This window comes from Rosa rugosa, chromosome 6 (genome assembly GCF_958449725.1).
Source record: "Rosa rugosa chromosome 6, drRosRugo1.1, whole genome shotgun sequence".
NCBI lineage: Eukaryota > Viridiplantae > Streptophyta > Magnoliopsida > Rosales > Rosaceae > Rosa > Rosa rugosa.
In genome coordinates, this window is record NC_084825.1 from 20,293,116 (window position 1) to 20,320,828 (window position 27,713).

General features: G+C 38.4%; 3 protein-coding genes and 1 long non-coding RNA gene across 6 annotated transcripts; 3 read left to right on the forward strand and 1 right to left on the reverse strand.

The window, feature by feature from the left end:
* Nucleotides 1-3,818: 3,818 nt before the first annotated feature.
* Nucleotides 3,819-4,759, forward strand: LOC133718200 (uncharacterized). Its single transcript, XR_009850145.1, has 3 exons — nt 3,819-4,098; nt 4,197-4,274; nt 4,360-4,759. It is a non-coding gene; the product is annotated as an uncharacterized LOC133718200 (long non-coding RNA).
* A 4,233-nt stretch (nt 4,760-8,992) lies between these two features.
* LOC133714270 (putative glycine-rich cell wall structural protein 1) lies at nt 8,993-9,993 on the forward strand. Its single transcript, XM_062140355.1, has one exon. The coding sequence runs from the start codon at nt 9,148-9,150 to the stop codon at nt 9,760-9,762; it is 615 nt and encodes a 204-aa protein (XP_061996339.1). The 5' UTR covers nt 8,993-9,147; the 3' UTR covers nt 9,763-9,993.
* A 66-nt stretch (nt 9,994-10,059) lies between these two features.
* On the reverse strand, nt 10,060-17,956 carry LOC133714269 (protein BTR1). Of its 3 annotated transcripts, none has more exons than XM_062140354.1 (8): nt 17,622-17,956; nt 15,113-15,351; nt 14,916-15,022; nt 13,433-13,626; nt 11,721-11,794; nt 10,852-10,950; nt 10,672-10,733; nt 10,060-10,582 (listed from the first exon to the last, which is right to left on the reverse strand). In XM_062140354.1, exons 1-8 carry the CDS (start codon nt 17,707-17,709, stop codon nt 10,486-10,488), a joined length of 960 nt encoding a protein of 319 aa, XP_061996338.1. In that variant the 5' UTR covers nt 17,710-17,956; the 3' UTR covers nt 10,060-10,485. The 3 variants fall into 3 exon arrangements, with proteins under 3 accessions (XP_061996338.1, XP_061996336.1, XP_061996337.1); XM_062140352.1 differs by having other exon boundaries at nt 11,721-11,860; XM_062140353.1 differs by having other exon boundaries at nt 11,721-11,797; nt 17,622-17,955.
* A 2,279-nt stretch (nt 17,957-20,235) lies between these two features.
* Nucleotides 20,236-21,621, forward strand: LOC133716358 (uncharacterized). The gene has a single exon (XM_062143069.1). It carries the CDS (start codon nt 20,236-20,238, stop codon nt 21,619-21,621), a length of 1,386 nt encoding a protein of 461 aa, XP_061999053.1.
* Nucleotides 21,622-27,713: the final 6,092 nt, after the last annotated feature.

Sequence of the window (27,713 nt, forward strand, 5' to 3'; positions counted from 1 at the left end):
GTAAAGACAGTCTCTTATTCCTTCGTTCTTAATGATGAGCCTAGAGGAATTATTACCCCTACTAGGGGGCTACGGCAAGGTGACTCTATCTCGCCGTATCTATTCCTGCTCTGTGCTGAAGTGCTATCTAGACTCTTATTGAAAGCGGAGAATGATGGTCTGCTGCATGGTATAGCAATCTGCCCAGGTGCGCCGTGTATCTCCCACCTTTTTTTCGCTGATGATTCATTTATTTTCTTCAAGGCAGATTTTGAGGATACTCTCGTCTTGAAAGAAATTCTGAAAGAGTACGAAAGGATGTCAGGGCAGATGATCAACTATCAGAAAAGTAGTGTTAGTTTTAGCAAAAATGTGAGCCGTGACCTACAAGATGAGTTGGCAGAGTTCTTACAAGTGTTGTGGGTGGAAAGACATGATAAATTCCTGGGTCTTCCGATTGAAATTAGTTACTCAAAAACGGAAGTCTTCAACTTTCTTAATGAACGCATCAAGAAGAGAACTAAGGGATGGCGAGAGAAGACACTTAGTGCAGCTGGCAAAGAAATCCTTATCAAGGTAGTAGCTCAATCAATTCCGACTTATATTATGAGCTGTTTTGAAATTCCTATTCACTTGTGCAATGAAATGCATAGTTTGATGGCCAAGTTTTGGTGGGGTTCCACGGAGGAAGACAAGAAAATCCATTGGCTATCATGGGAACGGTTGTGTTGGCCGAAATCGGAGGGCGGTCTTGGTTTTCGTAATATGCATCATTTTAATCTAGCTCTTCTGGCAAAGCAGGGTTGGAGATTAATCCAAAACCCCCACTCTCTCATTGCAAGGCTTCTTAAGGCGAGGTATTTTCCTAACTCGGATTTTATGCATGCTTCTATTGAGGGTGATGTCTCTTTTGCATGGCGAAGCATTTTGAAAGGTCAAGAGGTTCTTAGAAGGGGACTGCGCTTTCGGGTCGGTAATGGCGCGTCAATAAGGGTGTGGGAAGACCCATGGCTTCCTCTGCCCTACTCTTTCAAACCGTTCACACCCCCAATGGTTGGGTTGGAGGATTTAGTTGTGGAAGACCTCATTGATCAACACCAGAGAGAATGGGTAGTATCGTTCATGGAGGAGATTTTCACTCAAACGGAAGTCAACATCATTGCCAGCATTCCCTTGAGTGTTAGAGACCGGGAGGACAAGCTAGTTTGGCATTTTGATAAAAAAGGAGTCTATAGTGTCCGTAGTGGGTATCATACTTTTCAGTTCACTGAAAATGCCACTAGCCGCGCCTCTTCATCTGGGAGTTCACTTAGGTTGGCTGATTCTCATTGGACTAGATTGTGGAAGACTCATGTTCCCCCAAAAGTCTGATCCTTTATGTGGAGGGTGCATAGAAATATACTGCCTACAAGAGTCAATTTGGCTCGAAAATGTGTGCAGCTGGATACTAGATGTGTATTTTGCAACAATTATGAAGAGGATGCACTGCATGTTCTAAAAAATTGCAGGAGAATTGAGGAGTATTGGCTATGGGGCCCGCTGCAACTTGAGGTACGTAACCACCCTTCATCTAATGTTCATGCATGGCTTCTGCATGTTTATGATTTGCTGCCCAATCACAAGCTAGAGCTCTTCTTCATGCTTGTTTGGGCAATATGGGTGGAACGCAACAATGTTACTTGGAAGGGGACCTCCTTTTGTCCCGTGAATACTGCTACCTGGGCTACCAAGCTCCTTGAGGACTACCATGCGGCCCATCCGGGGTCACCAAAGAAGAAGTCAAGGCATAAAACTAAGCCTCGAGGTAGGCTGAAACTTAATATTGATGGCGCATTTCACAGCGCTACTGGTCAAGGGGGTATTGGGGCTCTCATCAGGAATGAAGATGGTGTATGTCTCGCTGCAATTGCACGTCCCTTTCCCCATGCTAGATCCGCCTTTCAGATGGAGTTGGAAGCCAAGAGAGCAGGACTTTTACTCATCATTCATCAAGGATTAGTCAATGTTGATATTGAAACTGACTGCTCTTTGGTGATTGCTGCACTCAAAAGTGACACGGAGGACTACTCTGAAGTTGGTTGTATTGTTGAGGATTGCAAAGCATATCTGCATGCAATTTCTTCTATTAATCTATACTCTGTCTATCGTGAAGCAAACGGTGTGGCCCATCGATTGGCACACCTTGCTAGTGTTGATTACTTAGATGATTACTGGTTAGATGAGACTCCTGTGATTATCCGGGATGCTCTCTTTGAGGATTCTTGTACTAGTACTCGAGGTGTAGGTAATATGTCCCCCTCGCTGTACAATCATCCTTCTTATTCTATTAATAATATTTTCGGGCGTGGGGCTGAGCCTCCCAGTTAGGCTGGGTTCCAAACCCCGTTTCAAAAAAAAAAAAAAAAAATAGACCTAAACTATCCTAATCGAGCCACCTCTCTCCCTAAATCTAGCAACCCAGAATCTTCTTCCCCCGAACTCTATCCTAAAACCGAGCAACCCTATCAAGGGAATCCTCCATTTTGAAGCATCAATGGATGAATAGAGACCCCGAAGGTTATTAGGGTTTAGGGCATAACCACTACAAGTGGCCTAGTGGTTCTTGCCTAGTTGGGTGTGCTCCCCAACCTAGGTTCGAACCCCGAAGCTGTCAAAGTGGTCAGGCACTGTGCTGCAATGCACAGTTGGAGTATTTCACATGCGCCGAAGGGGTTTATCTGTTGGGTTCCAGCCCATGAGTATTTCCTAAGACAATTGTCTTAGAGTATGAGAATTGTTTACCCAGTAGGTTTTGGATTCCTACTGATGAATGGAGTTCCAATGAGGAAGGAAAATCCTTATTGATGTAGGATTACCTGTAATCCTTGTTGATTACAGAGAAGGAGAAGGCATAATTGCCTACCACCAATAGGAATAGGTTTCCTAATTGGTGAAGAAAGTTGATATCCTTATGGCTATATAAGGAGGGGTTCTGCTCTAGGTTTTTCATCACAAAGACAGAGAGCAAAGTGTATTCCATTCTCGGAGTTAGAGAGTGAGAGAGGGCAAAGAAGGGAGAGATAGGAAGAGAAGAGAGAGTCCTTGTTTTCTTATTCTTTCTGGTTGTACCCATTATAAATATAGTGGAAGATCGTTTTTCTGCCCGGTGGACGTAGGCAAAAGTTTTGCTGAACCACCTTAAATCTGTGTTCTTGTGCTCGTATCTTTGTGGTTGTTTCTCTTGGTGTGCTGTGTTTATTTGTGGTTTTCGACTTCACATATTGACCGATTCTCAACATTATCTTGGGTCTAGGAAGCCTTTGGGTTCCCCTTGACAAAGTCAAAAAATGGTTTAGGGCATCGTTTAGCCCTAATCAAAGCTTCTGATTTGGTGTTTCAATGTAGAAAAAATTTTGGGGGGTTTGATTGTGGGTGGAATGGGTTTATGAATGACAAAGTCTGTAGCTTTCTTGTTGCATCTTTCAGGTTTAGGGTAGATCTTGTCTGTTTGCGTTTACGGTTTAGAGAAATTGTGGATTAAAGAAGCTTCTGATTTGGTGTTTCAAAATGTGGATGAATTTTTTAGGGGTCTGCTTGTGGGTGGAATGGGTTTATAAATGACAAAATCTGTAGCTTTCTTGTTGCATGTTCAATATTCAATTGAGCTCTTGTTTGTTTGCATTAACGGTTTAGAGAAATTGTGGGTTAAAGTAGGTTAAAGTATAAAGAATGCACGTGAAGGTTGTTGAGGAGCTGCTTTATGCATTTTGATACTGTACTACATTTGTGGTCCTAATATGGACAAAAAAGCAACCTAACCAGAAGGCTTTTAATACTTGTTGTTTTGTTGGACTTGTTGTTGTGTGGTTGTTTTGCATTCAATACAGTGTTGATTGTGTCCTTCTCTTTAATGCAGATCACCCAGATGATTTCGCTGTGAAGATGTATCATGGTGGATACATCAGAGACAACAGTTATAGGCACTGTTCAAAGAAGTTTGAAGTGAGAGAGGTAACTATGGTGTGGTTGGCCACAATGAGAGATCATGCATGTCATAGGCAATTGCCTCCCAAGCCAAAAGCAACCAATTTGAACAAGAGAAAAAGGAACAATGAAGAGGCAAGAACATCTGGAAATTAGGTTTGAAACTTTTTTTCTTATTCCAAAGTTGAGTTTTATCACATAACCATTTCTTGTATAATACAATGATGATTTGTATGTTTCTTCATTTATTGTAGGGTATTGGTAAGAAAAAGCCTCCCTTGACAAAGAATGAGTTAAGGCAAAAGGCAAAGCAAGGGGCAGAAAAACTAAAGGTTAACTAATCAATAAAAATCTGATGTTTTCTAAGGTCCAATAAGTTATGAGCTAAGTTAGTGTGGTACGTTTGTGTGATTGTAGAAAAAGAGGGATGAGAAGAAGGCTGCCATAGCTAGAGCTGCTCCGACAAATGCAAGAGATGCTCATTCTGCAAATGCAAGAGTTGCACCTTCCACAAATGCATGAGCTGCTGCTTCAAGCTCTCAAGCTGCTCCTTCAAGCTCCAAAGCAACTGCTACAAAAGGTAAAACTCTTGAATCATTTTATGCTGAGAAATGTGGAATAGATTTTCTAGCAGCAGTTATAAATCAGTTTATAACAATGAAAATGAAATCAATAAGAAGTAATACATCAGTTCTAAAAGAAAAAATCGATGTCTCATTAGCCAGTGGATATTGAAATATTACGACAGAATCGATGTCCCAAAATCCAATGCACATTGAATTATAATATAATGATCGAAGTTCTATATATGATTGGACATCAATACAGTTTCAATAAACAATGTCCTCGGAGTTACTGGACATCGTTATTTAATGAGAACTGATGTTCTAAACACTAAAAGACATTGTTTGTGTTATGAGAAACGATGTTAATATTCATAGTTGTGCTGGTAGACATATACTTCATTAAGCATTAAAATATATAGTTAAACATACAAATTTGTGATCATTGTACGGTTTTTACATCGATTCAGGATGCTGTAAACAATGTCTATTTTTATTTGAGATATCGGCTGAAAATCGATGTCTGATTTGTCATGATCTTTCTCTACACCCACTAAGACATCGGTCGGTTTCTTATTTTACATCGGTTAAAAACCGATATATGTTGACATTATCCTAGTCGTGTAAATACAATACTATGAGTCAATAATGTGAAACTACTTCTGGATCCTCAATTATTTTTAGGAATCAAAGCTATGTTTTCGTGATTAATCATGTCTAAGGAACAAAAATTTTAAAAGAATCATGTCCTGGTGGAATGTAATTGAAACTTGAAGCCAAAATGATTCAACCAAATTGCTTCAAACTGAGAAAATCTACCGTTGATTTTTTTAAAAGAATACCTTCAATTCTTTGTTTCCGGTACAAAGAAATGCAAAATTGGTCCATGATCATATTAATTATTGCCATACTTTGCGCGTGCATATTTGGATATAAATTAATTCAGTTTGAATTTGCGCAAGTTATTCTATCAAGCTTTTCATAAATCACAGTGTTATCATTGTGATTATTTGTCCAAGGCATCTCATTAATTAGATGGAGTAAGGAACTGACATGGGCTTCATTAATTAAGAAATTAACCAAAATTTATCATTTAGTTAGTCATCACCTGGTTACACAGACTTTACCGTTTTCCTCTTTTACAGAAAGCATAAACACAAGTAGTAAATCATGAGTTGTTAGTAGCCGGATCAATAATTAGCTAGATAATGAACAAAGCATGCAATTATTCATAAAGATAATAATATTTTTAGTTAGCATTCGAGATTTGTAAAAGGCTCAATGTTGTATGATTCAGAATGGCCTCCATAAACAAAGATAAGCCTTCAATACCTTCATAAATTTATTTACTTGTAGGTGGATGGAGTCTGTCGAAATTTAACCACCAGTTCATCGATCAGGATCTGAATTATACATAAATTACCCAGTTTCCTATACCCAAATGGCACCTACATAGAGTATGGCATCATAATCAGGAAATGCTAACCTTAAGGAAAGAGACACACACACACACACAATTATATATAGATATGTAAGCCAAAAACAAGGTTAGCTCCAAAAGAGGAAGCCGCCCTTGTCATCCTTCCATTATTACATCTCACGGTTTCTCACCTCTCAGAGCCACATGAGCAAGAATATATATAGAACGCCAGGGAGGCCTAAATGACATGGAATGATCGGAATCCGGTAGCTAAACCGTTCGAGTGGCCAAAAAGTTAGAGATTGGTAACAAGGATCTAAATGCGTTCAATGGATGAAAGCCCTAGCCTACTGGCTCTTATTCTTGCTCCTCTGCTGCACGTACTATTCTTTCCTATCACTGAATCGATATGTTCTGCGACAGTAGGCTCAAATTCCAAATCATTAAACCTTTTTTTTTTTTTTTGGAAAGCGAGAGAGGGACTAGCTCCTCGTCCCCTCTCGAAAGTTTATTAAATAAAAAAGGAGAATACAAACTGGCTGGAGGACTAGACCAAAGCCAGCCATGGAACAATACACAAAGTTACTAACCAACAGCAAGGACCATCTAAAATATTCCATCTCATGGTAAGAGAAATAAAGCAAAAGAAACAGCAAAACAAGGACATCAGACCAAACTCCAGAAAAAAAGAAACAAGGACTGAACAAATAATCAACAAGCAAACCTATAGGCCAGCCATGAAACAAAGTCTCGACCAAAGGCAGAAGACAAAAACTGGGGCAACGAATCCCATCTGTGAGTACCTTCATGTGATGCACCGTAGTTAGCTAACACATCTGCCACAGCATTCCCTTCCCGAAATATGTGAGTGACACGTAACTGCAATTGTCTTGCTAAAACCATACCGTTTAGCCACTCAATGTGCAGCCTCCAAGGGACAAGAGATGGGGACGCAAAATATCTACCGCTGAGTCCGTCTCAATCCACAAATGGCGCCAATTACGTGACCTAGCCACCCCAATTGCTTCCAGGAAAGCAAGAACCTCAGCATCAAGGGCGCTAGGAACTCTTACCCTAGAAGCAAAAGCATGGACAAAAGCACCCTCAGCATCACGAACGATACCACCATATCCAGCATTGTCCGCATCTCGAAAAGAACCGTCGGTGTTAATCTTGACCTAATCATTAAACCTTCCTCATTCCTATTATTGCAGTTAATTTTAAAATGTTGCGGACTTTATTTTACCAAAGAACCCTTGGACACTTGATAAGCTAAACTTTGGATTACCTATTGATGCATGTGATGTATTAAAATACTGCGGATACCTTTGTTTGAGGACCCCTATAGAGCGAAGAATCGAACTTGAGGGTTAAGACTAAAACCAATATTTCGTTGGAGAGAAATATCTTATTACTAAACAAAGCTAGCTAATATATAATATATGAAATGTTTGTTTATTTCATCATTCTAGCTCGGCAAAAACTCATCATTTGTAAGAATGTCTATATGCACACTCAACCAATAGAGTAGCCACTCGTGCACTCTTTGCTAATTGGTGGTTGTTAGAATACATAGATTTTGTAGGGACTTCTAGTATTTCAGGATGTTTCCTCTATGCTTATTGTAATCTGGGGTTCAGGCTCTACGTCCCCCCCTTGTATTCTGTTATATTTCATTAATCAAGGCTTCAGGGCAGCCGCACCAGTCCATTTTCAAAAAAAAAAAAAAAATGTCTATATGCAAATAAACTTGGCAAGCTATTCGATCAAAGTTACATATTCTTTGGCCACCATTGAATCTGCCAATTAGAAAGAGAATTATTGGGAAAACTGAATCTCATCTCAACCTAAAAAAAACTTGCAGCAATTCCATATAAGATCTATTAAACAAATTAATCTATGAAAACAAACTAATTAGCTATTCCAAATCCAACCATTGAAACCGTTGAAAGATTGAAGAGATATCACATACATAATTTCCCAACTAAAGTGGGGGTGCTATTCTAGTAAGATTAGCTCCACCGACATTGCTATTATTGACGGCAAAGTGCATGCAAGCTAGCACTTGCCATTTATCATTTTGAGCGTACAATCCTAGAAAGAAGACAAAGCCTCCACTAACTCATGTTATGAAAGATCGAATCAAGCATGGAATTTTGGGTTGGTGAGTTTAGTGGGTTCTTGTGGCCTGAAATTCTTAGCTCTCCCAAGAGAATAATTCGCCTAAAATGGTTGCATTTCAATACCTAGCCTCCATTCTAGGTGTCATCAATCACACGCCTAAAATGGCTAGCATTTCAATAACTCCATTCTAGGTAGACCTCCATTCTAAGTGTCATCAATCACACGCCTAAAATGGCTGGCATTTCATTACCTCCTTTCTAAGTGTCACCAATCACACGTATGTAAAAACTAATGCATAAATCACTGCCTATTCTTGTTGCTATGCAAAAGGATGATGATGCCGATCTATCTTTACATTTCAAATTATCTCACGTGATACGATTTATGAGAATGAGTGGTCGGACAAGTGGCCTGACGGCAGTGGTAATGAAAGTGTTGGTTAGAGACCTCTTTACGCGTAGGTCTATCAGTACAATTGGCATGAAATTATGTGATTTGTGGCTGGTTCATTCTTAACTTTCGGTGGTGACTAATACGATCTCACATTGGAAAGAATGATGCTCAAGGAAGACAGGTGTAACACACCGTACCACAAACACAGTGAACGGAAACTTCATGCAATGATTATGGCATTTATACGTGCAATACAGATTGAAGTGTGAATGAAAACTATTGGTCCGTTTCCTGAGTAGTAAGCACATAAACTTCTGGACACTTTTTGGAGTCAAAAGTGGGGAGTATCTATCTATATTCTGTAGCAAGGAAAGACAAGAAGATAGGGCATTACCTACAATACCACCACCGGCACACCCACCACCACCAAGCCAATGTCACTAATCGCAAGACACGTCTCCATTGATCAATATACAAAGTCGCACAGAAGCTACTGGAATAAAAGTTTTTTGGAGTACTGAAGCCTTACACACATGCCTATATATAGGGACCTTACCTTAACCTAGTGCACTCACAAGACTATTGGTTCCTGAAGAACTCTAAGCATTCCCTAGTCTCGACCACAATCTATTTCATCCTCTGAGAATCTAAACCAACCAACATTTTCTCTTTATCCATTCAAGATTGAACTCTTGAAATTTGGATATGGCCAACACTAAGGTAATTGGTGCTGCATTCTTGATATTGCTCCTTGTGGAGCTATCCTTTGCGGCTAGATCATTAAAGGCCATTAAAGCTAGTGGCGGCCGTGGTGGCGGTGGCGGTGGCGGTGGAGGTGGAGGAGGAGGTGGCGGCTCAACATCTGGCTCAGGCTCTGGGTATGGTTCGGGAAAAGGTTCAGGGAGTGGTTCGGGGTATGGTAGTAATGGAGGAGGAGGTGGTGGTGGAGGCGAAGGTGGAGGGGGAGGTGGCGGTGGTGGAACGGGTTTAAATGGTGGTTCTGGGTCAGGATATGGGTCCGGATATGGATCAGGGGGAGGAATTGGAGAAGGTGGAGGAGGGGGAGGAGGTGGTGGTGGCGGAGGAGGTGGTGGTGGTGGTGGAGGCACTGGAAATGGTGGGTCTGGTTATGGGTCGGGATATGGAAGTGGAAGTGGAAGTGGATATGGGAGTGGAGGTGGCAAAGGTGGAGGTGGAGGAGGTGGCGGCGGCGGAGGCGGAGGTGGTGGTGGTAATGGTAGTGGTAGCGGGTCTGGTTATGGGTCAGGCTCAGGCTCAGGCTATGGCAGTGGAGGTGGAGATTATTGGGATTTACCATGAACATGATTGCATGAATTTCATTGTTAGGTAGTTCTTTCATCCTTGCCAATTACAACTCGGAAATAAAATGCAAAGCTTCACTATCACCTTGTGGTGGTGGAGATATTGCATACGTGCATTCCGCCTATGTGTGATACTCGTATCCTACAATTATACTATTAGAGTTTTACCATTTAATAATAAAGTTATTTTACTTGACCAAAAAAAAAGGTTAAAGTAATTTTCTTTTTATCTCTAGGAGGAAACTCATTGGTGTACCATCTAAAATGAACATATGGGAATATCCCACCTGCGTACTAGACATAAATCTGACTTCTGATTATTCAATAAAGAAAAAAGAATTCGACTATGAAATGTCAACAACACTAACAAAGTAATACTATCAGAACACCTACAAATTCAGAAGTTACAATTGTGTAAATTAAGAAATATAGCTATCCTTCTATTTGGTCAAAACAAATAATGGCTTTCTCCAACATTTTTCCCTTTGGAATATAGTTCCTCTAGACAAAGTCCCTATAAAGTTTGCTCTTCTGAGAAAAAAAAAATAAAAAAAATAAATTCCCGTCCTTGCTCCTATCACACAGCATTCAGATTTCTCAGCCAAATTATCATTTGGTGAGAACGCAAGTGGACGCATTGAAATACCAGCCAGTGTATAAGAATTATTTCAGGCAGGTCCACCAAGATTCTCAAAAAGAAACAGTTGACATACTCAGAAAGCTAATCCAACGCCCTCTCAGAAGCATAGTTTACTTTCTGCAATATCATCGTCTCGGCCGCTTGGATTGCCCTCTGTGACCCTGTAATTGTCACTTTCCTGCAGCATGAGACAGATGGTGGAAAGTTAAAGACATCGACATTTACTTCCATGGAGTAGCAATTAATGATCTCAAGAAGTCCTTATACCTATCAGTAGTTCCAGATATGAAATCACCCCTATCAGATATCTTTATCCTGGCCCCACTACCCTGCAAAATCAAAGTGATCTATGAGCATTTCTCTAATGTTATGGAGCTAATTGATAAGTTACTTCACAACACAAATGATGCAAGCTATTCACGCCAAAAAGAGTTGCTAATTGCAAACCTGACTAATCTCCATTATAGTCCTTCCACCACGACCAACAACCAGACCAATATGACTATCTGCGACACCTATAGTGACCGAGTTGTTGCTCCGATCCTCCTGGAAAACAACAGAGGTCTTTAGTCAATTAGAAATCAACAGAATATAAAAAAATAACATATTTTGCTTCAGACGCGTCCAAAACACAATAACATTGTGGATGCATAACAGGGGTTCATTTATATAACAAAAATGCAGTAACAAGGCTGAAATGCAAAAATCCTAGTAATCATGACAGTAACACCTATGCAGAGGGGAGCCCTTTTGTAGTGCAATGATAAAATCTTGGGCCGTCTCATGTAACATGCTAACAATTAAAACAATAACAAGAACCCCCTTTTGTAGAAGGCTAGAATTGTGAATGAAGGACCACTGGATAAATGTGTTTAATTAATCCTGCAAGCAGTTATCAAACAGAAATGAAAAAACCATGCCCTTAAAAAAACACAGTTATGCACTTCAAAATCGCCATTCAGTTAAACATTTGAACCTCTCTCACAGGAAGTTCATGCACTGGTTTCTACTTGCTTACCAACTAATACCAAATCAATCACATGATTGAATATGCCTACCAGCAGACTTTTCAGTTTAACTTTATCTATTTATACCAGCTTAATAACATATTTGATGTGCCTAACAGCAGTCACTTGTTAAATTAAGTTACCAAGGATTTCCACTGTCAAGTATAACTTATTATTTCAATGTGAATTTACAAAACCTCTCCTTGGTCAACAATAACAAGCCCAGAAAACCAAAACCTCTCAAGTGAAATTAAATAAATAGCCTCTAGGCTCTTGATATTTTAAAATGATAATGGAAAATGGCTGAACCTTGTTATTCTGAAACTTTCCTGCAGCCCCATTCGATGGTCCATTCGGTGGTGCGTAGCTCACTGCATTGTAGGCTGCTGTTGACACAGAAGGAAGCACATATGTATATGGAATACCATGAAAACCCGAGAAGAAAACACCTATAAGTTCAGGTGGAGAGAACTTACTAGGAATCAAAGTTTACCATAATAATTTTGCATATATGAAAATATAGATAATTAAAGAAACTACACAATCATTGACCAGCAAGAATCACTGTTTACAAACAGATTTTAGTATTCAAAACTTTCTATCCAATTTGTCATATGTTATAAAATGTTCTAAATGGATGGTGTCCAACCAGACCCCCATAGGGGTACATAAAATTATGAATCCAACAACTCTATATCAGCTGGCAGTAGAAGCCGAAGTCATGCTTCTCAATTGCCTAGCAAAACTAAATGGATCTCGTTCCATGGACTTCAAATGTATTGCGCAGTCATCTATTTCACATATGATAAACAAACCAAAGGGATGTCAGAGTTTTACTCAGAATACCATAGGTCTCATTCTACATGTCTGTCGTACAACTAGCATTTTAGAAACATGTAGAATGAGTTATGTGGTATTCTGATTTCTGAGTAAAAGTATAACATCCATCTTGTTGGTTTGTACTATTTGAAATAAAATGCCATGAGATATGATAGTTTTCAGGTTGAACTATAATAAGTAAAATACAGTATAGATATTGCAACATAACAATAGCCAAGAGACTGATGCAGAAAGACAAAAGAGAGAGAGAAAAAAAACAATATATATATATATATATATATATATATATATAAATCCGTTTATCAGGGACCTTGGGCCAGCTAACTACACATAAAATATAAAATTGTCGGATTTCTGCAAACCTTACAAAAAATTGTTGCAATTCGAAAGAATAATAATGATAAGGTGAGGCTATGTCCGCCCCTAAATGGTTGTATCCACTCCGCTATAGAAGGGGTTGACTTTTCACTAATAGGAATGCAGCGATCTAGACTGAAATAGTGTTAATCCTAATGATTACCATAGTTGTGACACATCAGGTACAAAGTCTGGAAAATCTTGGGTAAGACTCTAAAAGCAAGTACTCAGTGCCTTGATATCAACAATATTTTTGCCCTTTTTTCTGAAGATTTGCAATTGTGACTAATTTGCTTTCCAGAATTTCATATTTGTTAACTATCTATTAATTCGGACTTCTAATTCTTTCTTCTTTCCTTAAAACTTTTTATATAAAAAGCAAAACACAAACAAGAAACAAAAGCATGGAAAAGAAGTTCACAGCTAGCTACGGGAAGCAAACCACACAGACTGCATTATGACTGACATAAGAAAGAGACAAACCCTAGCAAAAAAGAAAACAGCCCTCCAGTCTAGAAAAATGAAGGAGAACGTATGGACTTCTTTTAATCTTAACAGATATATGGTGGGGAAAGAGAAAGAGCAGGACTGGCACAAACGCAAGCTATGAAATGATCATCTGGCAAAAATGCAAGCTAAACTTATGGTAAAACCTCAAAAGAAGATAAAGTAGGTTTTTAATATCTGCATTCATATTTGTAACATACTTCGAACTAAACTGAATGTTGTCAGTTTTATTGATTGTTTTTGTAAGGTCGCAAATTATCACACAAAAGTTTCAAGCAGCTTCCTATAAGTAAGAATATGATCATATGCGCACACACCTGGATATGAAAATGGGGCATTCATTGACTGAGTGTAGTGAGAGTCCTCAGATAGCTTAGAAAGAATTAAATCAGCTGCCCGCATCTGTTCCTCCAAAGTTCCTGTTAGTGTAACTAGCCGGTCATTTACCCCAAAATAATTATTGTCCTGAGGTGATATTTTAATCCCAGCCTGTGAGTCTTCAATAAATGACCTGGTAAAGACAAACCTTAGAAGTCAGCAACTTCTGATGTGTATGATATAAAATGAGGAACCTAAGGTATAAAATCAAGTAGTGCAACTTATATCAAACATGACTGAAAAATAAAAGTCATACATATAACAAAAATGAATGTCCTTTACACAGTTGCCCATAGATCACACCTTCATGAACCTAGTAAATCTCCTCATCAGTATCTAAGCAGCAAAAAGCTGATCATCGTCCTCTTACTTTACTTGTCAAGATGCAACAAGCATATAATGGCTTTTGAGAAACAAATCATGCAAAAAAGAAGCTCTAAAACAGTATAAACTAACAAAACCTTAAAGGTTAAAAAATAAAAAACCACTACTAGATCTTATTTGATGTAGCAGATGGAGGGAAAAAAAAAGTCTGATCCCAATGCACCAATGTGTCATGATTAGTAGAAGCAGAAAACTTACACCCTTGAGATATTTTAATAGGCATCATTAACAATTTTAACCTGATTTCTTGTAGCACAATTCTTAAAAATTAAAACACTTGACTTGTGTTTCCTACTTATTTAACTACATGATTGAATCACTATAGCACATAATTTTTGAGTAGGACAACTTTCCCTGGTGCATAATGATGGATTTCCAAAACAAAGAAACAGCTCACACATCAAATGATTGCAGAAACACCAATTCTGTGTAGATCCCTTAGCAACATCATTTACATCAATGACCTTGTCAAGTAATCGAAAACAGGGTTTGACTTTTAAGACGTTAAAGGGTGTGGGTCTCCTCGTCCCCCAATTTGTTCATATTATCTCTCTTGCACTTAATTAGATTGTCCAAATGCCACATAGATGTCACTAAGGAATTAAATAAACAACATATAAGCATCTTCGATATGATATTCACTGAAAGTGCAAACACCAGGAAGTGCCATTATTTGTTACTTATATGGAAGGAACAACAGACGAAGAATACTTAATGAAATTACCTCCTGTAGATATGCCACCAAATTCCAAAGTTGTTTCATGTCTATAGTTCTTACAGTCAAAATGCAAACAGATGACATTCAATGAGCAAAAATAGATTTTATTTTCAGAGTTTCTATGAGACAGAATATAAACGAGACACAAATTTCAAGTGCAGGAATTCATAATTTCATCGCTAAGTAATAAGGTCCGATATCACAACCAAAAGGCAAAGAAAGAAACAAAAAAAAACAAAGACTTAATTTATCAGATAAGTATGTAAACATAGAAACCATACGTTATGCTATTAGGAAACACAAGTTAAATGTGTTCTTACTTTATTGTAGATCCTTGCTTCCCAATTATCCCACCACAAGAACTATTTGGAACAATTAGTCTCAGCTTTGTTCTCGGTTCAACATCGTCACCTTCCTCAGAATATAGCTAACCAACATAACAAGGACAATTAACACCATTAATACATAGGCACATGTTAAAGAAACATATTGTGTAAAACTGCATCATAACAAGCACCTCATTGAGCAACTTAGCAAGAATAAGTTCCACAGCCTTGAGAATTTCATTTATTGTTCCAGAAATCATAATAATCCTATCAGTTGTTCCTGGGAAAAATTCATGATTGCGTGATAGCTGAATTCGTGCTCCAGATTGCGACTGAAAGTCAGTGATTGTTGCACCACCCTTTCCAATAACAGAACCAGCTGCAGCATTTGATACAAGAAACCTGACATATGTGGGCTTCTCCATAGTGTCTGGTGGAAGAAAAACAAATCTACTTAGTAAGAATAATAAGGCTGGTTATTACATTTCAGAAACTACATAAATCACTTGACTTGTCTGCAAGAATGATTGATCAAAATGTTACTTCAAAAGAGTATTTATAATTATCACATATAATTGTAACACCATATAGTGCGGGTACAAAAAATGCCTTCAAAACAATTAAATATCAAGAGTTCAAACAGCAAGATAATAAGAAAAAAAAATTACACCAAAGAACATCATCAACAAACAGTTTCGACTCGCATTCTTCACCAATTCTTTAATTTCTTCATTTATTTGGTGAGTTAAAGTTATAAGACTAAAATTCAGAAGCTTCTTATCCACAAGGGACCATTACTTTTTCTTTATATTAAAGAACAAAGAGATGGACTCAACCACCAAAAATAAATTAAAAATTGACTACCAGAGCTCAATGCAATTGAACCAATGCCGTCTTTTGGCATAACCAAATGGCCAAATTACAAAAATTTGGCACGGACACTACAATGGTAGTGTGCCATCTGCATGTGACAAAGAATGGCACCGGCACAAAAAAAAAAAAATCATTTACCACTAGAGGTCCTGCTGTGTCAAATTTTGATATGTCAATTTGTTTTGAGAGATTTTAGTATATATGGTGTGCTTTTAGGTGAATTATTGACATCTCTTTACAATATTTGAACAATAAAAAGTATAATACTTGCATACAATATTTGACCATAACTTAATGGGAAAATGAAATTAAAACCGCTAAACTCAACAAAAATCCTCCTGTTGAGATGTGGTTAAATGTGTGGCAATGCACTCTCAAGGATTACACATATATGTAACACTATGATCTGCTAATAAAGGTAACCCTCGAGTTCACTACATGTCTCCTTTAAAAACAAAGTTTTGCAAAGTGAAAATAATATTTGAGTTATGATGTGTACCACTAAAGACAGGTTTTTAATTCTTTAATCGTGACAGAGCAGGGCTCCATTGTTTTGGCATTAGTATCCAAATGAAAAGATATATGGCAGTATGATTGGGTACAGGAGTTGTGGAAAGGGTGGTATCCTCCTGCATGGAGTAGGGTTCACTTTAACAAACTCAGAAATAAGTTTAGCAGTTCAGTATAATGGCCTTTTGCAGTTGACCTAAATAATCTTCAAAAGAACCATATAAATGCTATCGAAATTCCACGGCAACCTGAAATTGTTGATAAAGACTTCGGTACAAAAAAGCTCACACTTCTAATATTTGGTAATTCATTTACTTGCGCTCCCTCCCACCAACATTAGAGAAATCAATGTTACCATCAACTGTCTGAAGACAGGGCATAGTACTTCCCATTAATAATGCTCTACTAACCAAAACAACAATGGAGCACTTGTCCGGCAGAAGACAAAACATAAATCCAGACAACTCACTTAACTGCGCATCAAACAGCCCAGATAAAGATCCTATCTATGTATTCTACATAGCATGTCTACATTTGACAGCTGGCCCACAAAAGCTAAAAGAACCAGCTACGAATTCCAAAATCTGCAATGGCAAAGAGCAATCTCCTTTCATTACTTTCCCATGCTATGTGTCACTACTTTTTTATTTCCTTGACCAACATTCTTGCCAATACTAAACAAGGCCCTTAAAACTTAAAAGAGAGGTCTCTCTTAACTTTCATATTGGTCGCATCCCATGCTAAATTGTATACTCATATGAAATTTGAATCATGACACCAGGGTCTCATGTAGTATATTACAATTCAACAAACACGATACCGACTCTGATAAAAATTCCATAATTTCCGTAAGGTAAGACTGAGGAAAATCAGATCCGAGATGAGCTTTCACTCTAAAACACTTATAAAGAAACCTCTAATTATGCTGTAAGTGGACAAACATAGATACCAATCGTAAGAAATTTACATCACCATCAGTTGAGAGCACATTATTCGAAAACTGACTTCCTCTAACAAATTGAACACGTCTATATGCAATCCACAGCTCTAATTCCTTTCAATTCCAATCCCCTCCCATTCTCTCAAAAACCACAGCGGAAGTTAGGGTTAGGGTTTTCACTTTTCAGCTTGGCAAACACATACCGCCTAACTCAAATGTAAGCTGGCATTGTCATGATTATAACGTTTCACCGAACAATTAAACTACAACAATAACCGCATTCACCACTAATTCCAGAGAACCGCAAGGCATACATACATGAATTCAGAGAGAGAGAATGGATCAGATCAGAGAGAGCTAAAGAAAGAGAGATAGACCTGAAGTAGGTGATTTGGGCGGCGGCGGCGACGAACGCCTCCGCGGTGCCTCCGGTGACGAAACGTATGAGGACTCCGTAGACTCCATTGTCTCCGTCAGCTTCTCCGTTTCACAGAGAGAGAGAGAGAGAGAGAGAGAGAGAGGGAGGGAGGGAGGGAGTTGAGAGTAGTCGAAGAATTCGAACGAAACAAGTAGAGAGCGAAAATGCGCTTACGGAAGAAATTGGGGTTTTGCTTAGCTGTGTGAGAGCTGGTAATCTCTCTGGTTACCTACCTATCCATCTATCCATCTCACTCTCTTTTGTTTGTTCGGGTTTGGCCGTCAGAACCGCCTTCCAAGTCCTTCTCTATTATTCTACTAGTTTGTACTCTCAGATCTGGCCGATCGCCACCGTCCGTTTTGTCAATAGTGTTGGAAAGTCAATGAGTTGAAGGGTGTGGGATTGGATGTGAGTAGTACTGGTCAGAGTAAAGGCATGCTGTGCCCATTAGGTCCCACGACCCCATTTGAGGATAGCTCTCGATGCGCTGCACCGCCTCCCACACGTTTTTGTTATACAATCTCAAGTTGTACCTCACAAAGTCACAATGTCAGACATATCAAGCCGAGTCCAATAGTAAGGTTATCATTTTTTTTTTTTTAATCAAATTAGAGTGTCAATCGATTCAAGATAGTGGGAGGCAAGCATTACACATAACCGCCTTATGAAGGGGCAGTTAGAAGTGAGCTATTGCTAAGAGCCCTAGAACCTAAAATTCTATGTAAAGTTGTCTTTGATATCAATCGAAACCAAGTAATCAAGAGAACATGGCACTATCAGGAAGGAAACCGAACCAGACTAAATTCTCAACTCAATTTATTCTTAACGCTTCTGGGACCTCCCTACGCAGAGGAAGCTAACCCAGAAGCACCTAATTTGAGCTATAGGCTAAACAGCCCAAACACACTAAGCCCACAACAATCTGTAGCTATTGCACAATCACCCAACAAAGGAAGGGAAATATTAAAACAAAAAGAAAAGACAAAAGTAACTAAGCTAACAGCCCATAATGACCCAAAGGGAGAGATAGAGCCCACATCCAATAGATATGGCCTATTCCAAAACTAGCCACCCCTCCCAATGCAAAATTCGTTGCACACATCGTTGTCAACGCTACATGTCGTCCACTGCAGCCACTATGTCGCCACACAGAAGCCACTAGCGGAATCTGTACACCAGTCCCAAACCCAAACAAGATGTGGAAACCCCTGCACACAGACCGCCAAGAGCTCCACAAAGCCACAATCGCCACCACTTTCGCTCGGAGAGATTTATGAACAAAGCCAACCCCGATCACGCTAGTCGTTGTTAGTCGTCACTTGCACTTATGCACACGAAGCACTCTTGCCTACAAGAAGATTCGAACCAGAATCAAAATCGAACCAGTCACTATTATCCCCAAGTCTACCGATTCCAGAAGTTAGGGCAAATGAATAATTCCCGTCCAGAAACAACATAACAAAAGAAGAGCCAAGCGCCCACGCCGTCTTCGGTTATCGTCGGACAAAATCGCAAGTTATCGTGGAGGTCACTCATTGTCTTCGCACAAAGCGACTAGCGATGTTGATATTTAGCACGGATTAATAGTAAGGTGATCATAATAAGTTTGCGCTTAGTGCACCATTTATACTCGGGGCCTTTCTTGAGACCAAGGCTCACGCAAGAAGCATTGTGGAAATCTAGGATTGTGAGCGATCACCTTCCACGCCTTGCGCTACTCATCATGGGTTTGCACCAACGCTATTCTCTTATTGTCTGCAGGATGTTTTGGACGTTGGTGATGACTTGGTCTCACTTGAGCTCACAATATGTTCGACTGTGTGTTAGGGGAATAGGGTTCATACGCCGAAAAATGTGGTCTTTGCTTTTGGAAAGGTAAATAGTAAAAGGGCAAACTAAAATGACTTGAACTACTTTTTATTTGTTTTCCTTAGAGCAAGTGCACCCGTAGTCAAGAAAAGGCAAAGTCGAGAAGTCAAGAATTCGACCAGTCAAGCTACTATTCACTGCCACTGGACATGGGTTTGCACCCGTTGTTTTTCTTGCCCGGTCAACACTGTTCACGTAATTCACTGTTTATCTGTGGGTTTCACTGTTCATATAGTTCTTAAAAAAAAAAAATTTAAAATAAAATATATTTAATGATAATAATGAATATTTACGGATAATTAATGTCATAATTATGCAATTTACTTTTTTTCAAAAATATTTTTCGGTGGATATTATATGAGCCACCGACAATTTATCTTGAAATGAGTGAAAGCACAACGGACAAATTATGAGCCACCGACAATTTATCTTGAAATAAGTGAAAGCACAACGGACAAATTATGAGCCACCGACAATTTATCTTAAAATGAGTGAAGGCAACGGACAAATTTCCTTGAAATGAGTGACCTTACAACCGACAATTTTTTAACGGACCAGATCATTTGCATACTATTCAATCTAACGGTTATTGTTGATGTAATCTTATCTAAAATTTCGGATCAGATTACGTCGAACCAGGAGTGGACACGTGTCCTCGAAGTATGATCACCTTTTATGTGAAAATTGTAAATAAATTGAGCAACATGCAGCACACCATTCCTCACAAGCTGATATTCACAAATCTCATTCGTTTTCATATTCTCCAGATCCAACACATTTCCTCTCCTTCCCTCATTTCAATGAAGAGATTGTTGGCTAAGTTTCGAAAATCTCGAGATGAAGATCTTGAAGAGCTGTGTACGACTAATGCTCTTGTGGTACCAGCAGTCGCTGAAGCTGAAGCTTCCTCCGGATCAGGACGACGAGGTTCTCAACCGGGGCGTGCACCGAATGAGGAGCGATTTAGGGAATCAAGAGGGAAAAACATGATGAAATATTACTTTGTGGAGCGTCCAGTTTTCAGTGAAGAGGTATTCCGGACAAGGTACAGGATGAGTCACAATGTGTTCAACCGCATCTCCAGTGACCTTTGTCGCTATGACCCGTACTTTGTCCAGAAATCAGATGCTGCAGGCAAAGTCGGACTACTTCCCCAGCAGAAGCTGACATGTTCCTTAAGAATGCTTGCTTATGGTGCCGGGGCAGATCAATGTGCTGAGTATTGTCGGATGGCGACAACTACCTCCATTGCGGCTCTGAAACGATTTACAAGAGGAATCGTTTTTCTCTACTCGGCAGAATACCTCCGAGCTCCTAATCCGGCCGACCTCAGAAGACTTCTCGCCAAAGCTGAGAGAAGAGGCTTTCCTGGGATGATTGGAAGCATCGACTGCATGCACTGGCAATGGAAGAATTGCCCAACAGGTTGGGCTGGAGAATACAGCGGTCGAAAACGTGTGCCCACTATCATCCTCGAAGCAGTCGCTTCTTATGACACATGGATATGGCATGCCTTCTTTGGAATGCCTGGATCATGCAACGACCTCAACGTGCTTGCTAAGTCCCCGTTGTTTGACGAGCTGACTGCTGGTCGAGCCCCTCAAATCCAATTTCAGGTGAATAACAGGATTCACAATTTAGGCTACTATCTCGCTGATGGTATCTATCCGCAATGGGCAACTTTTGTGAAATCAATTCCAAGGCCTACACGGCCCAAGGATCTGAAGTTTTCCCAGGCTCAAGAGGGGTACAGGAAGGATGTGGAGAGATGTTTCGGCATTTTACAGACCCGCTTTAGTATTGTTAGAGGAGCGGCTCGTGGCTGGGACACAGAAGACCTTCGATACATCATGCTGACTTGTATCATATTACACAACATGATAATAGAAGATGAAAGACCAGATGACAGCGATGAGGATTTGGAGTCCGATGAAGAAGAGGATAACAATATGAGGCCCAGGTTTGGGAAGGGCCGACTGGTGATGACTTCGATCCTGTTGGTAGAGATGGTCATTACTTCAACGGATTCATGGATCGATACGATGCCATTAGAAGTGCAAACAGTCACTCAAACCTTCAAGAAGATCTGATAGAGCATTTCTGGAACGTTCAAGGCAACATGGAGATCTAGATCATAAATGAATTTTTTTTGGAATAATTGGCTAATATCTATGTTTTGTTATGTTTGTGTGCTTTGAATTTGGCTTGTATTATGTTTTGGAAAGTTGGTGTCATTTTAGTTTGGCCAATGTCTATGTTTTTTATGTCAATGTGATATGAATTCGTCATCGTATTATGTTTATTATGTGTTATTTATTTGAATATAAGGTGTGTGCTTTAATACATGGAATTTCCAAATACAACTTTTATTTCATTAAATTGTCGCTTACATAAATGAAAAACTAGGAAAAAGTACAATACAATAACAAACATGCATAATAACCTAATTATTCAAATCATAATCCTCATCCTCTCTAGAAAGGTAATTTGTGTTTGAAGGCTCATCATTAAGGTTAGGGTACGGGTTGGTGGACTCACCAGTAGAGAAAGGTGAAAATTGTGGTTGTGTAGGATATCCCCCGGGGTAAGGTGGTTGCGGATAGTATCCACCGGGGTAACGGGGTTGTGGGAATCCACCGGTGAAGGGAGGTGGTGGGAATCCACCGGTTAAGGGAGGTTGTGGGAATGCATCGGGGTAAGGTGGTTGTGGGTATGCACCGGGGTAAGGAGGTTGTGGGTATGCACCACCAACATTTGGTTGTGGGAATGCACCTCCAAAATTGGGTTGCGGATAGTATCCACCCATAGAAGGTGGCGGCTGCTCGTCAAGATCTTCTTTCTCCGCTATCTTCTTTTGTTTTCTTGACCAATAACGCTTTTTATTTGGCGTCATTTTACTTGTATCAATCTCCATAATACGCTCTTCCCTCTCTTTAATACGCTCTTCCATCTCTTTAATTCGATCTTGCCTTTCTTGAAATAGGAGTTGCTCTTTTCGCATTTCGATTTGCAAGAGGATACATGCTCTTTTCTCTTCCTCTTGGAGACTTCGAGCGAATTCGTCATCGAGTTTTTTCTTGCCCTTTGTTGCCTCTATTTGGTTGTTCGCTATACTCTCGAGACTGCTTGAGTAAGGACTTCCTTCTTTCGCTGCCTTCTTGGCTTTCCGGATTGCTTCTTTCGCAGCCTTCCTTCCTTGAGGCCTCACATTAGGATCGGCAGTTTCACCTGCAATTACCTCATCTACATCCATGTCCAAGTTGATGGGGGAATTTTCAGCAATTGGTTGTGTGTGCGTATGTTGACTTCCTACATTTGATGTTCCTCCGGATGTATGGCTAGGGATGTTTTTAAATTGTGCAAAGCCCTCCACAACAGCGTAACTATCAAAACTCTGAAACAGGTGTCTTTTGGTCTTCCCTTTTTTCTTCATCCCGTTATGCCACAATTTCTGTGCTTCATCTTGCTACGTAATTTAAAAAAAAAATAATAACAAATGCAATAAGCACAAATATAAATATCGTTGTAATTACATAATTATTTATCAACTAATTATTTTAATTATAACGAAAAACAATTATTACAATTAAAACGAGTTTATAATTACTACATTATTTATCATGTAATATTTTACTATAATGTATCAACAAATTAAATGATTTATCAAAAAATATAAAGGTCATAATTTTAATAAGAAAGTATCTCACCGTTTTACAATAAAAATCAATAAGTACAAATATAAATATCGTTGTAATTACATCATTATTTATCAACTAATTATTTTAATTATAACGAAAAACAATTATTACAATTAAAATGAGTTTATAATTACTACATTATTTATCATGTAATATTTTACTATAATGTATCAACAAATTAAATGATTTATCAAAAAATATAAAGGTCATAATTTTAATAAGAAAGTATCTCACCGTTTTACAATAAAAATCAATAAGTACAAATATAAATATCGTTGTAATTACATCATTATTTATCAACTAATTATTTTAATTATAACGAAAAACAATTATTACAATTAAAACGAGTTTATAATTACTACATTATTTATCATGTAATATTTTACTATAATGTATCAACAAATTAAATGATTTATCAACAAATACATACCTCATCAACCGCATTCGAACCGCTCTTGTACCAATTTTTCGCTTGCCTTAATGCACAATGCCACTCAAAGAGTTCAACCTTTAAAATTTTCCACCTTCCCTGCAAAGATTGGGTTGATCGGCTCTGCGGCCAATTTGCGTCAAAATGTCGCTTCACGCGCATCCATAAGTCGTTTTTTTTCTGATTTGTGCCCACAGCCGGACATTGGCTTACAACTTTCCAAGACTTGCACAATTGAACATCTTCCTCATCCGTCCATCTCCTTTTATCTTGAGTATCTTCACTTTGATCTCCCTCTTGTCCGGCCACTGGACGTGTGTTTCCCCTTTGTTCGGCCATATTGGATAATGAAAATTTTGGATGATGAGAGCTATATGAAGAGGAGGAAGGTGTAACTATGAAATCAGATTTTTTGGGTGTGAGATGTTAGAAAAAATTGTAGGTATTTATAGAAAAAATTTTAGAATTTTTTACAATTTTTTTTCTTACCGTTTTGTTACCGTTTGATTTAATATATATACATATTAATTGGTTGCCGTCAGATCTGCAAGTTAATTGAAACAGACGGCTGAGATGACTTGACCGTTGCTTTCAAATTTACTATTTGCCCAACGGCTAGGTACCACGTGGCCTTTCTCTTCCGCCATTTCTTATCGCTAGGCGACAAAACCAATTGCAGCAGGGGGTCAGCAATTGCGGCGCGTCTTCTCCTCTCATTGGTGCGTTGCCTCCACGCGTCTGCTGCTCTCTGTCTCTCTCTGCTTTCGGTCGCTGTCGTCAGCTCAGAAGCATGCTGGCAGCCGGGCATGCTGGGTCAAGAAATTAGTCATGCAGTTGGCTTTTTTCTTGGCCTGGGTCATCAAAAGGCAAACTATACCTGGGCAAAAACCAACCGGTGGAGGGATGAATCTCTACATGCCCGGTCACCACGTCATAATTCCATGCTTTTGCCCGGTCAATACCAGACCGGTGCACTTGCTCTTAAGGGCAAGCAGCTTTTATGTATGGTCATACTCATATTCAAGTTGAAGGAGATTCAAAGATTCTCACTAATAGCATAGCTGGAAAGAATTATTGACCTTGGAGGATAAAAAAGTTAGTTCGAGACTAAATGATCTCTATATCCTTTCACTCAATCTGACTCACACATGCTCAGGAAGCCAATTTTGTTGATGATGTTATTCCCAATCATAGACACACTTTGCAGATTTCTAATTGGTCCACGCTTAATTTGAATTGACAGTTTCTCAAAAAAATTGGTCCGTGCTTTACCTTTTCAAGCTGCCCAAGCTCTTTGTTTTGATAATTTGAATTTACGTTGTTTTTGGATGACTCTTTGTAGCATTTGGTTTTTATTTTGTAATTGAAAAAAAAAAAAAAAAAACTACTTTTTATTTAATTTCTTTTTCTATCAAAATTTTTATTGAAAACAATACAATTGGAAGGTTTTGTACGAAGTAATGTATGTACACGATTTATATGGCATGGTAATTTGTTATGAATTCAAATAATTAATTGGAAGGTTTTAATCAACACCAATATATGTTAACTCCTTTTCTTCTTCTTTTACTTATGAATGTATTAATTATTATGTATGTACATGACATATATATGGGAATTTGTTTTCTTAAATGAGTAAGTTCTTTTGCTGGACAAAATCCATATTTCTCTTTTGGTCTAGATAGATTCATAAAAGATATCGCGGCACATTAAAAATATTAATTACATTTCTACTCTTTTTTTTTATTCAAATTACATTTCTACTTTATATGGTAATATTTTGGAAAAATATCTGAATCCTAGATTGCTTTGGACTAATCTAAATTCGAAATTTAATTAGAAACCAACCATCACTTCCTATATAACCTTCAACACCTGCACTAGTGTTCGATCATCTTCATTCATTCTTCGTCATCTTTTCTTACTCAAGATTTAAGAAGACAAAATCTTCATCCTTTCTTAGTCACATTTTTTATTCCAGATTCAAGACAACAACATCTCCATGGCCAATGAACAATGGGTTGTGGTGGGCGACACTTGGTGCATTGCAAGGTTGCACAGAGTCATCGAACCAGAAAAGGCCTTGCCCTGCATCAAGTTCTTAATGCATATTAATGCCACCATTCGTCGACTGCAGAAACAGCATGGTGACAATACAAGTTTCGATGACAACGACCAGGAAGATCTAATAGACATATTATTAGAAGAAGAAAACTGGAGCTCTAATGAGAAGGACATCACAATCGAACTCGAGTGTGACGACCCATATGACGTGAACATGGATGCAATATCTAAGGCCATTTCTCAACTGCAAGTGCCGTTACAGGCTCAGGAATCGTTGGTAGACACCATATTATTCCGGAGCTTCGAAAGTGCAAGAAACTGCGGTTCTTATGTAGATCGCAAGATTTTGCATATGGAGATCAATGTAGATCTTTATGTTGTTTCAGTAGTCTAAACCATGAAGCTGTAGAAAATGAAACCCTAAAGCCCTTATGCCTTATTCCCCTTGATATGTAGCAAATGAATTGATCGATATCCAATGTTGTTAATTTGTTGTTTTGGTTTATATGAATATCCTTTTGTTTCTATTTCTCGACCACTTCAAATTTTCAACTGAGTTTGACACAGTATTTATTAATGGATCCTCTTCCCCCTGAAATAAATTCTTACAATATCTTTATTAGTCAATGAAATATCGATTTATGGAATCGTCAATGTTTAGTTTAAGGGAGGTTGTTGGGTTTTTGGACTACATCATCTTAATTCTTGATCTCCTCTAACATGTTCTTTTCTATTTTATTTTCTATTTTTTAATCTAGAATCACTTGTTTTCACGGGCCAAGTCACTGGGGGTAAGGCTATGGTATGTTAATATTTCTCATACATCTATTTTTACTATTTTGAGGACTCATTTTACCACTTTAAGGACTCATGTGGTAACTATGAAAATTTACCACTTTAAGGATTCATGTTACCACTTTAAGGACTAATATTATTATCTTGAGGACTCATTTTACCACTTTAAGGCAATTGTATGCATGTCATACATTAACACATTGTAGAATTTCCCAGTCAGTGGACATAAGTTATTAGAAAACAATCTCACTGCTTACAGCGCGGTTTAAAAGAAAGAAGAAGAAATTCTATAGTATCTACATGTGTGTGATACACACATCTACAGATATGACAACAAATTTGTTGTCATTGTGGTAAGAGTTAATTTTGGATTAGGCCATTAATAACCAAAAGTATGATGCAATTAAACACGAACTCAGTGCAAGGTAATCTAAAGATTCATTGATCTATGCATGACATAATTTTCTTTAACGGTAATTAAAACAAAAGAACCAGACAAAGTCTTACATACGACAGCTGTGCCACTTGTACGTCTAGTAGGGCAACCCAATCAAAATCCAGAAAATTTTAATTATATTCCGAAACTACCTTTACTTTATTAAAGTGAAATACCAAAAATCCCCTACATGTGCACTGATTGGGCAGCCATACTAGACCTGTGGCATGACTTCCTTATGAAAGTTCTTTTCATAGACAAAACTCTATTCACCGGCTCTATCTATTTCTTTTTCATTATGAGACATCTTTCAAAAACTTACAGTACATAACTGAGAAATAAATATATAGAATCATGATAAACTAAGATTCAAATATAATGCAATACAACCAAACAACGAAAAATTAAAAAATATATACATATAAGGGGTGAGTCTCTCCTGAATTGTGTTTAATTAGTACTGATTTTGGAACACCAGCATTTTCATATATAGCAAGTCTCAATCATTAAAAAATTATTGAACACGACTATTATGCAAAGTGGGTACAACTCATTAGAAAAAATGAATAACTGTATTTTACCGGTTCATATTCAAAAGCAATATAGATTTTAGCTGTAACTAAAAGAAAAAAGAATAATAGTATGGACTTATTTGCTTTACGTACATATTTGCAATTACAACTTCGAGCACTTGAACAAAAACCCATTTGCTACTTATTATTAGCTAAATGAAGACTTTTGGATCTTATCACTTCTACC